The sequence below is a fragment of the Martes martes genome (genome assembly GCF_963455335.1).
Source record: "Martes martes genome assembly, chromosome: 14".
In the NCBI taxonomy this organism is placed as follows: Eukaryota; Metazoa; Chordata; class Mammalia; order Carnivora; family Mustelidae; genus Martes; species Martes martes.
Window position 1 is genome coordinate 606,460 of NC_137902.1, and position 15,587 is coordinate 622,046.

Consider the following 15,587-nt stretch of genomic DNA (forward strand, 5'->3'; position numbering starts at 1 on the left):
CCAGCAAAGAGAGAGCTCCGCGCCCCTGTCTTCAGGTTTAAGGCTACGGTGTGACTAGGAGAGGGAGTTTTAATATTTAATGCTCTAGGATTTGGAAAATGTCTTACTATGTAATGTTGGGAGATACTTCCTTGGGGGGATTAAATGTAACAGCCGTGCGCATGGTGCCAAGTGTCCCTCTGAATGAACCCACATTCGAGGGCGCTCTGGGGGCACACGGCTGGCTGACGGAACAGGGCCTGAGCCTTCTACCCCCAAGACGGTGCGCGACTCCAGAGCCCGAGCGAAACGGAGTTGTGGGTTTCAGAATCACGTCTGGGCAGAAGCTGTTTTATCAGATACACAAGCACACACACGTGCCACACACTACCGTGTATGCACATGGGTACACGTGTGTATATCCTTCGTCATGCTTTGAATTTTAAATCTTATCTAAGAAAACGTACACATGACACCTGCCAGAAATCTGCCCGGGGTCTGCCCGCATCTCAGTCTTCTTGAAAATGCAAAATGAAACCCTGGAGGACATCCGCTGGGCGTGTCCCCGGGGGAAAAAGGAGCAGCTTAGGTTTAACAAGAGGAATGTCTGTTTCTTTTTCACGTAAGGCCATCCAGGACCGAGCAGCTGCCCCACAGCCGGGAGACCCAGGCTTCTTCGTCCACGTGTGGAGGTCATCACCTCACGGCACAAAATAGCTGCTCAGGCTCCAGCCTTCATGGCCACATTTCCACCAGCAGGCAAGAGGAGGACCCACTGAGGGGTTGCTCTCCCTGCGAGAACCCTCCCCTAAAGTTGCTTTAAAGGGACCAGAACTTGGTCACTTGACCACACTGGCTACAAGGGAGGTGGGAAGTGAGGTAGCCTTCTGCTTCCCCAAAATCGGAACCTATTCCTGGAGTAGGAGCGGGGGAGAAGGCGCAGAGAGAGACAAGCAGAACGAGGAGCAGCACGGACTTCTGCACGGTCTTGGAGGCGAGGCAGGGAGCCAACACTTGGCCAGCCTCAACGTTCTCTTCTTCTCTCCGCCCGACTCCTCCGGGTGCCAGCGGCTCACAGCCACCCCGTCCGGGTGCCCCAGGCCGGTGCTCCTCCCCACACAGCCGGGTCTCAGCTCGGTCCCACTGGCCCTGGGACCAGACGCCTCCACGACCGCCCATGGGTGTTCCGCTGGCTCTCCGCTGTGAACGGCGACTGCAAGGAGTTTGGAAGGGAGTACGACCACGTGCCTGACGCTCCAGGGAATATGAGGGCCCTGCCCGCCCCCTCTTCCCTCTGAGCCGCACCCTGGTCTCCCCGGCCTTTGGTTCCCTCTGCCTGGCCCAGAACCCGGTGGACACGGACTCACAGAGAGGGCTCCTGCACGCCCGGTGCCGCTGCCCTCCCTCTTTCACGTGCCTGCACGTTGCTGGTCGGTGTCCTGGCTTGGTCCTCCTGCCCGCGGGGAGGCAGCCCATCGTGTGCCCACACCACACCGGGCTCCCGGCTGGCTACGTGCGCTGTTTCCACTTTGGGGCTAACAGGAACCGAGCTGCTGTGGCCATCCTTGAGCCCGGCTCTCTGCGGACACGTCATCCGACTTGGGTAAACCCCTAAAAGTAGATTGTGGGGCTTTAGGGTAGCAGCTTGTCTAACTTTATTAAAAACCTTCTGTTTCTCAGCGACCGTACCATGTTTCATTCCCACTGGCCGTGGGTGAGGGTCCCCATGGGTGTATCTCATCATGGTCTCTTCCGTTTCAGCAGTCCGCGTGGGCCCACAGCAGAATCTCGTTGCGAGTTAGATCTGTATTTCCTGACGACTCGGGGTGCCGAGTGCCACTCCGTCCTGCTCCGTCGGTGATCTTAGCTCTTCCACTGTCCAGGGCCTGTCCGCATCTTCTGCCCAGTTTTTGGTGTGTTGTCTTTCCTTACAGATTTATTGGCTTTTAAAACTATGCCCTGGATGCGGTTTGCACGTCAGGTTTATTCGTTGCGAGCATCTTCTCCCAATCTGTTCGTTTTCTTCACAGTCCTTCGAAGAGCAGGGGTTTTAGTTTTGGTGTGGACAGCTCTGTTCCTTTCCTTGACGGCTTCGCTGTCCGTGCCCTAGCTAAGACGCTGGCGTCTGCTCCAGGACGGTGCACTACTTCCTTTCTGTCCCACACACACGGCCCGTGACCTGGCTCTGACGGGGGCTGCCTGGCGGGGCGGGGGCTACGTGTCCCCGGGCCCCCCACCTCCGAGGTGTCCCGGCACCGTGGTGAGAAAGACCCTCCCTTTTCCTGCATCAGCGCGTCGACCAGACCAGCGGACTCTGGACTCGGGATCTGGTTCTGAACTCTGTTCTGCTCCGCGGGTCTACACTGTCTTCCGTACTGTGACGGCCTTACTGTCACTCTGGAAATGACGGAGTGTGAGTCCTCCAACGCTGCTGTCCCCTCCCGGGCGTCTTGGCCACTCCAGGCCCTCTGTGTTTCCGTGGATACCTTGGGGATACCTTGGGGTCGGCTGTCGACCTCCAGAAAAAGGTCCGCAGGGCGGCGGCTGGGACTGCACTGAGCGAGAAGCGCGCCCGCGGAAGAGCCGCCCGCAAACCCGTCTTCGCCTTCCGGCCCCCGACCCTCTCCCCACGTCTCTCCTCGGCTTTGCAGCTGTAGTGCCCGGAGAGTCACCTCTTTTGTTAAATTCGTTCCACACTGGTCTGTTTTTGATGCTCTTCTCCACGGGGGCCTCTGGGCTCTCCCGTTTGTTGCCGGCGCTGACGGATCCCATCAACACCCACATGCGGGTGCAGGGCCGTTCCTGGCCCACTTCGCTTTCTCGGCCGCTGCCGGGCCGGGAGGTGCCGCGGGACTCCCTCCCGCGCGGTCCCATTGACCAACAGAGCCATCAACCTGGGAAGGGTTCACTGTCTTATCCCTTAGAGACACCCCTCCCCAAAGACCAGGTCCCTGCCTCGCCCCTTCCGCTCCATCAGAAGCCAAGCGTCCTGGAAAGGCTGGCGCGCCTCTGTGTCTGCCGCGGACCCCCCCTCCGCCCACCCGTCCGGGGCTCCGCCCCCCCGCCCCCCCCTCCGGTGCTCTCCCCCCCCGCCCCCCCCTCCGGGGCGCTCCCCCCCCGCCCACCCCTCGGGGCGCGCCCCCACCCCCGCCCACCCCTCGGGGCGCGCCCCCACCCCCGCCCACTCCTCCGGTGCTCCCCACCCCCGCCCACCCCTCCGGAGCTCCCCACCCCCGCCCACCCCTCCGGTGCTCCCCCCGCTTCAGAATCCGCTATTCTTGGTGGCTCAAGGCCTCCCCGTGGTTAATCCCAGCCGCCGCTTCTCAGGGCTCACCTCGGCCACCTCTGATGCAGCGGCCCCCCCCACCCCTCCCTCGGCCCGGCGCGCCCTCCGCCTCTCCGCCCCCCCACCTCTTCCCGCTGCTCCTGGCCCAGGGGTCTCCAGGGCTGGGGGGTCTCCAGCCCCGCTGCCCCCGGGCGCTCGTCCACACAGCCGCGCGCCGCGCCTCCCGCCCAGAGCCTCCCCGACGCCCGGACAGAGCGGCCGCCCCGGCTCGCAGCCGCCTCCGGGCTCAGCCCCGCTCAGGATCCGGGCCCCAGACGCGTCCACGCGGGGCCCCGGGTCTGCAGGGCGCACGCGGGACGAACGGGAACGGCCCCGGCAGGAGCCTGCGCGGGAACGGTCGGGCCAGACCCAGGGGCGACCCCGACCTGGGGGCCGCTCGGGCGGGGGCGCGGGGCGGCGGCAGCACCGTCCCGGGAGGGGGCGGGCAGCGGCGCGACCTGGGCGCCCGGGCCAGCGTGGGGCCCCGACGCCGGCGCGCCCTGCCCTGGCCGCGCGCCCGCCCCCCGTCGCCCGCGGGAACCGGCGGGAGCGCGCTCAGGGCGGTGCCCGCGCGGCCGTTCGCCTCCGCCGAGGGGCCCCGTCGCCGACCCGTACGCCGGCCGCGTCCCTCGGTCGCTAGGCAACCGCCCGCCGCCGGCCGAGACGCCGCCATGGACCTGGTCATCACGCAGGAGCTGGCCCGCGCGCAGAGCCAGCAGGGTGGGCGGGGGCCCCGACCCCCGGCCCCGACCCCCGGCCCGAGGGACCCGGAAGCCCCAGGACGCTGCCCCCGGGGAGGCGACACACCCGTCCCAGGGGACCGCACAGCCGGGGCGGCCGGGTCCCGCCTGGGGGTGCCCACTGCAGGAGGTCCGGCCTGCGCCCCCGCCCCCGCCCCCGCCGCAGGACCCCCGCGGCCCGCGTCGCCGTCCTCCACGGGGGGCTCGGGATGCCTGCCCCCTGCTGGGACGCTCCGGCCTGGTGGAGCCTGGGGGCGCGGGGGCGGCCGCGGGGGGCGGAGGCCGGTCCGCGGGGGGTGGAGCCCGGTGCGCGGCGGGGGTGGGGGGCGGTGGAGCCCGGTGCGCCGGGGTGGGGGTTGCGGGGGCTGGAGGCCGGACCCGGGACAGCAGCGGGGTAGAGGCCGGACAGCAGGCCCCTCCCACACTGGTCCCCGGTGCACGGTGATGCCATGTGGGCTCTGTCCTCTGTCGTCCCGGCAGATGAGGCCTCCCTGAAGAGGGCTTATGAGCTGATTAAGTCGGCCAACCTGGGGAGGTCAGAGTTTGACCCCATGGAAAGCTTCAGCCCCGATCTGTTTGTTTTGTGCGCAGAACAAGCCCTGAAGGTACTGAGTGCGTGGGGTGGGGGTGGGGGGTCGGTGTCCTAGGAGGGTCACTGTTTCTGGGAGCAGGAGGCCGAGCCTGAGAGAGCAGGAGCACCCGGGTGGGGGTAGGGCCCTGCGGTCCTCAGGTCTGTCTTCAGACCTGCCGCCTGCCAGGCTCTCTGCGGACACCCCTCTGGGCTGTTCATGGCAGCGACTTGCGGTGTCTTGCAGATGGGACACCCCGAGATGAGCGATGACTGCCTGCAGATGTACTTCAAGGTGAAGGGGCCCGTCACCCAGTTCCTGGGCCGAGCGCACCTGTGCAGGGCTCAGCTCTGTGCCCCCAAGTCCACCGAAAACCTGGTGAGAGACGCCCCAGAGGGCAGGCCTCCATTTGAGGGTGAAGCTTTTCGGGGCACAGCCAACCCCCCGCTGCACCCCCCCCATGCTAGGTCCCCGTTCCTAAACAAATACCTAAGGGTTTGTGCCCCTCCGGGTTTTCCCTGAGGCTGCTTTGAGTCTCCTCAAAATTTTACATCTTGTGTCAAAAGACTTACAGTCTCACCCTGCTTCCGAAATTGCAGTCGGGTCAGACAAACCCTAAAGAACTCCAGGGGAAGGTCAGCGAGCGATTCCTTGTCGGTGGTGGGAAACCGGCCTGTTCCCCACCCGTGCGTTCCCCAAGTTCCTGTTTGACCTTGGGCGTCCGCATGCTCGTGCTCTGGTCGTGCCCAGGACAGCTGCCCTGGACCTGGGCCGGGTGTGCGTGTGGACTCGCGAGGTGCCCGGGCTCCGGCTGCTCACACACGGGCTCCCAGGCCAGTCCGTAGGCGGCTTGACGTCCACGGACGTGGCCATGACGAACGATTGATGTGTCAGTGGCAAATTCAATATAATGATGCGTTTTTATATTGTTTTAGGAAGAATTTGAAAATTGTGTGACTCAGTACATGAAGGCAATAAACTTTGCAAAAGGGGAACCCAGGTAGGCGTAATAGAATTGGCCGTTTCTAACTGGGATTGGATAAAAGGTCCAGGACCAGGATTTACCACATGCTTCTGCCTGTTGAGACTGTGGGGGTGCCCCCGCAGAATGCTCTGTTGCTAACGTGTAGGGCTGGGCCGCGCACACGAGTCCCTTGGCCTCACCCTTTTGTCTGTCCTGCGGTTCCTGTGATCACATGGCTTTGGTCTGTGGGAACTCCTCCGTCGGCCGGTCTCCATGGCCCCCTTACTTTCTGGGCCTCTGTGAGGGTCCAGCATCAGGGTCCCTCCCTCCCCAGCCCCCCCTCGCCCACATCCCCTCTGGCAGACGGGCCGAGGCCTCACGTGCACAACGATTCAGCTGCAAGTCCAGCACACTTTCCTACTGAAGGTTTCCTTCGTCAAAAAGAATTGTTATTGAAACCGTTAGGTTTGCAGGCAAAGGGGCAGTAACGCGACCTATTTGAGTCGGATGCACCACTTACGGGAGGTGCGGGTGTGAGTCCTGACTCGCTCACTGATCAGTCCTCTGAGAGTCTCCTCCCCAGGCTCCTGGGGCCTTACAAGGCCGAGCTGGCTTCTCCGAGGGGCCAGGAGCAAGAAAGGCCGATTGGCCCTGTGGGACCCTCACTCAGATTCCTCCAGGCTCTGTCCAGCCTTCAGGAAAAAGCCCACCATCTGAGGGCTGTCCCTGCTCCCCTCCTCACCCCCCCTCCTGCCCCACTTTGCACCTCATGCTCAGGCATGGGGATTTTGGTCCCCAAAGTTTCCACTCTTCTTTTTTTTTTCTTTTTTTTAACCTGCCAGACCCTTTCCCTGCACTGCTGTCCCGTCTCAGCAGGATGGTCCTTCCTCCAGGAAGCCTTCCTTGATTCCCTCTGCATTTGCCTGTTCTTGTTTATCTCTTGGAAACCAAGGGAGACCTTGCCAGCTGGTGCGTTCTCACAGGGAGCCTATCGCTTTTGGAATGACCGAATGGGTCAGGACTCACGTGGCCGGGCCATCGTGGCTGGACTTGACCTGCAGCCTCCGTGCCCTTCTGCATAGGCAGTGTGGGTGCGATTGGCCCAGAGCAGCTCAGATCGTGCTGTTGCCATCTGCTGGAGACAGAGGACTTGGGGACTCAGGACCGGCTCGGGATGGGCTCCTGGCGGGCCGGGAACCTGCTCAGATGACCTTTGCGTGCCCTGCAGGTACTACTTCCTGGTGTACAACGCGTCGGTCCTCTACTGGCAAATGGTGAGGCCGTTTCTCAAGCCGGGCTATCACCACCATCTGATCTCCAGCCTCTCCCAGATCGTCAGTGTGTTAAACCAGACCGAGGAGGAAGACAAGGAGTGGCGGGCAGAGCTGATGCTGTGAGTTGAAGGCCCGGCCGCGGGTCCCAACACACCGGCAGCCTCTGACCTCCTGCCCCTCCCACTCGCTCCTGGCAGGAGGGTCATGTCACAGGGCAGGGCGGGTATCACTGCTTTCTGATCTGCAGCTACAATTGCGCTTTGTGTGTGTCTTGTCTGATGAGGTCTGCAGACGAAATCCCAGGGTCCTGATCATGGGTTATAACAAGACGAGTGCTTGGACTCAGAACACAGGAAATGTGAGCTTGGGTCATAATGCCGGCTTGTGGTTTTAACTTGGTTCAGTAAATTGTTAATGGGGTAGACATTTTAGCAATGTAAAACTCGGCCAGGAGGGCCCTGTTTAGGGAGGTGTGTGCCTAGTGCCTCACCAGAGAGACAGCCCCGAGAAGCCACAGTGAGGTATGTCAGCGTGTGATCCTTGTGCTGAAGGGACCAGGGGGCGAGCGGCCAGACTTTTCCTATCTTTGGGGAGCACGACATGCAGGCCAGAGCCTGGCGGAGCGTCTGCGAGGGGGACCCAGAGGATGTGCCCTGAACTTGGAATCCAGAATCTAGAGGCTTTCTTTACCTGCCTTATGGCTGTTTAGGGAGCTTTTAACAGAAAATAAGTATAAATACAATCTTTCTGAAAAATGCTATTTTAAATGTTCGAGGTAGTTACGATGCAGACATTTCCTTTCCCTGCTGCCGAGGGTAGCACAGCTCGCAGACGCTGCCGAGCCGCGTGCCGCGGGTGTGTGGTAAGGAGCCGGCTGAGCCGCGTATCTTTCTGAAGTTTGCGAGACGTGATGAATGCATAATAACCTGGTTATTAGACATCTGTGGTGGGAAATGATTGCATCAGGTTTTAATATCCAGTTGGTTTATATTACCCAGGGAGCTTCTGGACTGTTATCTCCAAGCCGGAAAAAAGGAAGAGGCCATAAAATTTTGTGTCACCGCAGCACCGTTTATAAAAGCTAACGTGCCGCACAAATACCGACACGTCTATTCCGTCATGGTGAGTCGGCGTATGAGCGATGTGGGCAGAAGTGACCTTCTTAAATGTCATCTTTGGGGAACTGTGTATAACAACGGCAGGTCCGTCCACCGAGAGGAAAGCACATGTGCATCGTGCGTACGTTGACAAAAAACCAACATCGTTGCCTTCATTGTGATCTTTGAATGTTTCACTTGTAACAGCATTGAATTAAGAACAGGCTAGCGGAAGATTTGCTAAGATTAAGGAATCATAAGCCCCTGAGCGTGTACGAGGAACGTCATCATCTGCTAACTTCGGTGTATGGGAAACCAACTTAGGTTCTCCACGAAAACTAAATACAAAATATAACTAACGAAGAGGGACTTGTTCGTTATAAGTATTATTTTAAAAGATAAATAATTGTAAAATAATAACTAATATCTGGATTTCTACCTACTTATTTGTTTAAATCAATTAACAATTCTCTTCCATTTTGTAACAGGTACGACACGGACTAGTGGATGAGCTTCAGTTAGAGGAAGAGAAGAAAACCTCCACCAGCCTGGCCGTCACTTACCACATTAATATGCTGAAAGCGTACGTGTTTTAGGAGTTTTAGGTGCTGACTCAGGGTCCGGGTGGCACCTAGAGGGGATAGGGCTGTGCGGGGGGGTGGGTGACGGTGGATCAGTAGGGAGAGGCCTGGGCCCGAGGATGGGACTCTGCCTGCCTTGACTTAGAAGTGGCCAGAGAGGCCGCCAGTGGGTGAGTGTAGCTTCTAAGCCAGCCAGGAAAGTGGCCAAGGAGGAGAGGCGCAGCGGGGCGAGATCCGTCTGACAGGCCCTTTCAGATGAGCCTTCACACTTGACCTTGACATCGAGCAAAGCAGGAGGGGTCGCCTTGGATAGCACCCTGGCGGGAGTGGTTTGAAGTGGAGGAAGAATGGCCCCGGGCGCGGGCAGACACCTGCTGGAGCGGCAGGAGGGGATGAAGCGGGAGGAGAGCCGCCGTGTGCGAGGGGAGAGCCGTGGGGGGGTCCAGAGCGCGTGAGGCGAGGGCCGTGGGGAGATCATTGTGTGTCTGAGTAGAGGGAGGCAGTTTGCTGCCCAGGGTCCTGACAGGGGAGGCACGAAGGGCCCAGCCAGCCTGCGGGTTTGCCCTCCTGTGGGCCTGGTTCCGGCAGGGGCCTGTGCGGGGAGTGAGGGCGTGAGGAGGTACGAGCAGTCGTCTTGGCCCGTGAAGGAACGAGGGAGGAAGGCTTTTTAAGGCCTCTGATCAGTGGGAAACACGGGTTCCTAGACTTGGTGTCTCTCTTAGGTTAACTGGAACAAATCTGACATGATACTTTAGTTTTATTTAACGTTTGAATAAATTCTAGGAAATTGGATAGGAATGAGTTACCTGGAGACGCGCACGCAGTTCTGAAGAAGACGTACGGGCATTTAAGTTCTTACGATCACCAGCGCTCCCCTGCGGTCCGAGAGGAGAAGTAAGTGTCGCGTTTTTGCGCCGTCAGGTCCACGTGGTCATCGCGCGGTAGCAAGGTCAGCCCCGGCGGAGAGTCTGCTCTTTGTTCTGGCCTCGAGGTTTGCGCTGTCTGGGGAGCATTTGGGATGTGTAACTTCATGCCGTACTCTTAAAATCAAATTTAGCTTCCCAGCATAGGTGCGTTTCAAGGTATTGAAACATCTCACAGCTTTCTGAGCAGCAGTGAAACGTGTCAGCGGCCGGACTCCTCTGCCCAACGACTTCGCTTTTCAGTCCTGCGTCTTCCTCCGTCCCCTGGCGCCGTTGGCTTTGCAGACGTCCCGGACTGGGTTCCCGGGAGCGGAGGGCTGCGCCGGCGGCTGTCGGGAGGAGCGGGAGTGCGGCTCTGGTGTGTCCCGCAGGGATGACGGGCGGGCTTCCCGGGTGGGCGCTGTCCTGTCACATGCTCCGAGTGCTGACTCAGAGGAAAAAGCACCAGCCCTACCCTGCTGGGGTGGGGGCTGAAATGACCTCCCTGCTCTGGTCCCATCTGTGGGCCCCGATGACCAGGCGGCGTGCTGCTCCGCCGTGGGGGCGGGCCTCCGAACGGCCACCTTTTGAGTTCTCAGTGATCGTCTCATCCACTTCTCCACACTCCCAACACACGAAACGTTGGGGCCATGGTCTGTAATCATTATTTGTGTATTTTTTCACTCTGTCACTCATTCGTTAATTTTGGGGTGTTATGGGTGGAATTGTGTCCCCCAAAAAGACCTATTCAAGTCCCAACCGTTGCTTCTGGTGAACCTGATTTTATTTGGAAACAGGGTTTTTACAGAGGTCATCAGGCTCGGGTGGGGTCATCCTGGATTGGGGTGGTCCCTAATGGGTGGCTTGTGTCCTCGTAAGGAGAGGGAGGTCTGGGGTGCAGATGCTCATGGGGCAGAAGGCCAGGTGACGCTGGAGGCAGAGGTTGGAGCGTTGTAGCTACAAGCCGATGAGCACAAGGCCGCTGGTGACCGGCAGAAGCTGGCAGAGCGGGACGGGTCTTGCCCTGGACCTCAGGCTCCTGGCCTCCCAAACTGTACGAGATGGAATTCTGTTGTTTAAGCCAATGAGCGGCTGGTAGCCCATCGCTGCTGCCTCCGAAAACTCGTCTAGGGGGTGTGATACCAATCGCCGCGTCACAAGTTACCCCAGAGCCGGCACCGTACGACGCGCGCTCGTTGTCTCACGCTGCCTGCAGGACGGGCATCCAGGCGCAGCTGCCATCCGGGGGTCGGCGGGGCGTGGGGGGCTCTGCCGGAGCCAGCTGGGGACCACTGACCCGCGCACGGGGAGTCAGAATTGTGTGGGACGTGGCCAGGCGCCACGCTGTGCTCTCCTAGAGGGACGGGGTCACACAGGCTGTCAGCACCAGGGAGCCGGATCCCCGGGCCTCTGGAGGCCGCCTGTGGTCGATTGGATGAAAGGGGCCCCAGATGTCTCCTGTCCGTGTTGTCACTTCTGGAGGGGCTCCTCCACGGCTCTTGGATTTACATAGATTTAATAGACCAGGGGTGGTGTCTATACGTACTTTTAAAATTATTTTTATCACTGCGGTGCCTGGGGACGCAGTTGGTTAAACATCGGACTCTTGGTTTCGGCTCAGGTCACAATGTCAGGGCTGTGAGGTCGAGCCCCTCGCTGGGCTTCCCGCTCAGTGCAAAGTCCATTCGTGACTTTTTCCCGCTCAGTGCAAAGTCCATTCGTGACTTTTTCTCCCTGTGCCCCACCCCGTGCTCACGCTCTCTGAAATAAATAAATCTTTAAATGGGTGGATTCCATCATTTTTCTCTTATTTCAAATTGAATATGCAATCATTGTAAGGAGTTTGGAAATGGACCAATGTGTACTTCAAGCATTAACATCTAGGTTTTTAACCTACTTTCCCCGTAGAAATCGTGAGCCTGTTCCTATATCACAGACTGTCTGCAGCTAAGTTCTTCACATGGGTTTTCAGGCCCTCTGGGGGGGTCAGCCAGAGCACTTTGGGTTACGAGAGGCCGTGCACACGCGTGGCACGTGTCTGCACCACTGCCGCGTCCCCTCCGGCCTACTGTGTTACAGCTGGGCCCTCCCCTGCGGTCTCGCTACGGATATGGGCAGCTCCAGGAAGTTTCTAGAAATGGGACTCGGGGGTACTCGAGACATGCTGCAAAAGCCATGTGGAGCCCACCTGTGAAGACCCTGGCCCTGACCTCTCTGGTGGCCTCAGGGCGAGTCGGAGGAGGGGGCGTGCCACCGCTCCCACCCCGCCCTCTTTTGTCCTGTGTTTCCTGGCATTTTCCCCCTTTCTTAGTTTCCTGTACACGTTTTTTTAATAAGGGTGTAAACCATTTCATTACTGACTCACAGAAGCTTTTTCTGTTTTAAAGGTTGAGCCCTCCAGCTCCCGCGTATTTATCCCTTGTCCCAGTTCGTGTACCTTTTAGGTTTTCAACATTAATTTTTGATGTACAGAAATGTTTTATTTAATATGAGACTAATTTGAACTCACATTTATCCAGTCCTGGGCCTGTCGCGGAGTCCTTCCCCAGCGGCCCCGTGAGTCGAGGCTGATCTGGGTCCCCCAGAAGCCCAGGGCCGTGCGCTTCCCCCGAGCGCGAGCCAGCCTCGGCCCTGTGTCCCCACCTCGCCCTCCGCACCCAGCAGGGCCCTCCCACCCTCCGGGTCTGAAGACAGTCCTCGGTGTCGCTCTGGCTTTCCTTTCCCAGGAACGTCTGCTTTCCCCGTGAGTGGCCAGAGGGGCTGCGCCCGGCTTCTGACACGGACAGCTGAGTTTCCTCGGCTTCCCGCACCGTCGGCCTTCTCCAGGGGTGCTCTCGGGCCTGGAGGAGAGGGCGCGTCCCGTGCGGGCTGGGCTCCTGTCCCACCGGCTGCCGCTGCCTTCTGTGTGTTCGCTTGGGGTCGTTCCTTGTCTGACAGCCTGCGGCTCCGGCTCTGAGGGAGGGGCTCGGCCGACCGCCTCCCACCCGGGCTTCTGGGCCCAGAATTCTGGGCGGGAAAAATGTTCTGTTTAAAACTAAAAAGGACGAAAACTCCGAGATTTGTACCTTTTCGGGTTCTCCCTCTTAACCTGTGCAGTGGGTCCAGGGGGGCAGAGGTCCGGGAGCGCCGAGGGGCCGGATGTTAGGAGGCGAGGCCTGCCGGGGCCCTTGGGGCTCCAGGGGCTGAGTAGGTGAAGGCGGCGGCGGGCCGGGACAGCGGGAACGCAGGGGAGGAGGGTGGCGACACCGGGCTCGGTTATTACAGCAGACGATCCACTTGGGGTCCTGGGTAAGACTGCGGTGGTTCGCTAGCAAAGGGCAGAAGGGGGCACCGGTTGTCCCAGGGGACGTTTGGCACGTCTGGAGGCCGCTGGGGGCCGCGGCGGGGGGCTGCTCCTGGCGTCTGGTGGCTGGCAGCCAGGGGTGCTGCTGAGGGTCCTGGGGGTGCAGGGTGGGTCTCCCGCACCCAGCGAAGAACCGTCTGGGCCGGGATGTCAGGTCAAGGCGGGGGACCCGGGCCCGTCCTGCTCCAGGCCTGGACTCCTGCGGTCTTACGCTAGTCTCAGATCACGCCATCTGGTCTCCAGCTCGTTCCCCAAGTTGCCCCGGCCGTCACGGGTCCTTTGCACTCCCGGAGGACGTTAGCATCGACCGGCCGCTTTCTGCGGAGACCTGGGCCCGCGGCGCCTCCGGACGCGTGTCCCGTGGCCGGAGGAAGAGGCTTTGAGGCAGGAAGTTCATGTCTGTTCCCCTGTGTTGCTCCCGCAGCTCTTTTGAGTCAGACAGTGACACCGGGGTGCTGATGGCCGTGCGGGGCTGCTTGTCCCTGTCCCCTTCCCTGTGCTTGTACCCGTCCGAGGGCCCAGGAGGAGGAGCCGTTCCCTGAGCGGACAGAGCTCTTCATTTCCGCCAAGTGTGGCGTCAGGGCCTGGCGGGGGCCGGGCTTGGGGACGGTGGCGGAAGGAGGTCTGTTTGGTGTTTATCTCCCGCGAGGGGTTAACCAGCGACCGCCGCTCCCCGCCGGGTAGAGGAGCGCGCGGCCGTGCCCCCCGACGCCCGAACCGACGCGGGGCTCCTCTGTTTCCTCACTCCCAGAAGCCTCCTGCTCTTCGAACTGGCTCGTCTCTCTCTGGCCTTGAAGTGCGAGGAGATCGCCTCCGCCTGCCTCTCCGACCTGCAGAGTGTCGACAGCAGAGTAAGCGGCGGGCGGCTGTGCGCGAGCGGCGCGTGCTCGGGAGGGGCAGGGGGAGGGGGAGACGGGTCCGAAGCCCGCAGCAGGGGTGTGGCGGTGAAGAGGCACGGGTCGTGCAGGGGTGCAGCCTCACCCCCCCCACCCCGTGAGAGGGTGCGGCTCGTGCCCTCAATCTCGCCGCCCTTGAGGTCGCGGCCCATGTCGCCGCCGGCTGCCCCACGACTCACCTGAGGGGCTGCCCGGTGTCTCGTCGTGTTCCCGACCCACACCCTGTTGCCAGCCCCATGACTGGACGCTTAAATCCCGTTCCTTTGCTTTCACAGAAAGGGCTGAAATCAGCATTTTGTACCTAAAGCTTTTACCCGCACTTAGGTTTTTTTCCTGAAGTCAGTCCATGGACATGAAAGTACTCGGGAATTGCACTTCCAAGATTTAAAAATACGTATTAAAATACTGCCTCCAACGCCCGGACGCTGGGGCCATTCCAGCTCCGTCGCTTCCCGCCCTTTCCCCTGAGCACCTGCCGTGTTTAGTCCCAGAGTCCCCGTGAGTCTCAGATCTCGGCTGCTTCTCCGACGTTTGCCTCCAAATACAGCCCTAGCGCAGTGTCCCCTCCGCGGTGCGGGTCACGAGACAGTTCAGCAGACGGGAGAGCAGTCACGTTTGTGGTTCTGTTGGTCTGGAAATTGTTCTGAAAAGGGAAGGAAAACGTCCCTCGGACCGCGACGGTCGGCGGTACTTGGACGGCACTGCCGGCTGGGCGGGTGGGACGCGCGGCGGGGCTGCGCGCCACTGCGGCTGGACGGCAGCGCGGCCAGAAAGCGCAGGGGCCGGAGCCGGCGGAGGTGCATTTTTGAAGGACTTCAGAGCTCTTTACGGAGCCGTCCCACGCTTCTGTTTCCACACACAGTGGCCCAGCCTTAGCACTGGGGTCTCCCCCTGCTCAGGCCACCCGCAGACAGCGACCTCCCATGAGAGGGCCGAACCCCAGGGCAGTGCTGCTGCGTGGCCCGTGGTACCCGTGGAAACGCCTAGGCCCGCTTCTTTCTTAAACGCGGAGCTCCAGTGCAGACGGCCCGTGAATCGCGCCTCTGGGACCACAGCCCTCTCTCCTCACTGGCCCTTTGCGACGTACTCAGTATTTCTTGTTCTTGGAGTTTGTACATATTCTGACGGACTTGGAGAGGACGTCTTCATTGTTTAAATGAAGGATTCTGTACGTATCCATTAAACAGCCTCGGCGTTATTTGGTTCGGATTTTTACAACCACGCTCGTTTTCATCTGTGTGCTGAGAAACGTGTTAAGTCTCTTCCTACAAATATGAGTATCTCGGTTTTACATCGTACGTTTGTCCTTTCGCACGGGTATCGGTTCATCTAGGTTTGGAATCATGCTATTTTTCTGGTAAGTTGTTAGTCACGTTATTACATCTTGACCTTTATGCATGATGGTGACGTTTATGTGTCACTTGGTGATTGTCCATTTTCCCTGTGAGGACCCAATCTCTTGGAGGACAGGGACCTGTCTGACCTGTTTGCTGCTGTGACCCCCTTCCCAGCATAAGGTCTGGCACTCAGGAGGTGCTCGGCAAATTTTGTTGACCAGGTGAGCGGATGTGAAGGTCATTACGGTCTCTCTGAAGTGGGCGTGTTCAGGTTTTCAGGGTTTGTCAGCTCTTCCTTCATAGGGTCTCCCTGCAGGGATGGGCCATGTGGTTGGGAAGTGCAAGTGCTGGGTCACTCCCAGGGGGTCAGTGCGGGTCAACCCCAAGCAAGAGGGCAGAGGCGTAGTGGAGACGGGAGACAACTGTGGGGCAGAGCTGGGTCTCCAGACGGAGCGGCAGTGCCTGATAGTTCACCATCCTCCCGAGGGGACGGTAAACAAAGACAACCGCGTCATTTTATGATAGCTCAGAAGAGCGGGAACCTTTTCTTAAAAGGGGGAAAGAATATGAAAGTGACATC

The 15,587-nt window shown here is 59.9% G+C and overlaps 1 protein-coding gene across 1 annotated transcript in view; it reads left to right on the forward strand.

Annotated features, from left to right (window-relative positions):
* Positions 1-3,975: 3,975 nt before the first annotated feature.
* CFAP46 (cilia and flagella associated protein 46) overlaps positions 3,976-15,587 on the forward strand; it is a gene marked incomplete at its 5' end in the record, with an annotated part of 91,481 nt that continues 79,869 nt past the window's right edge. The window contains 9 exons of the mRNA XM_080823705.1: positions 3,976-4,024; positions 4,525-4,649; positions 4,860-4,991; positions 5,549-5,613; positions 6,806-6,970; positions 7,850-7,973; positions 8,437-8,531; positions 9,313-9,423; positions 13,526-13,625. Coding sequence (XP_080679831.1) covers positions 3,976-4,024; positions 4,525-4,649; positions 4,860-4,991; positions 5,549-5,613; positions 6,806-6,970; positions 7,850-7,973; positions 8,437-8,531; positions 9,313-9,423; positions 13,526-13,625 — 966 coding nt within the window. The remainder of the gene's footprint in view (positions 4,025-4,524; positions 4,650-4,859; positions 4,992-5,548; positions 5,614-6,805; positions 6,971-7,849; positions 7,974-8,436; positions 8,532-9,312; positions 9,424-13,525; positions 13,626-15,587) is intronic.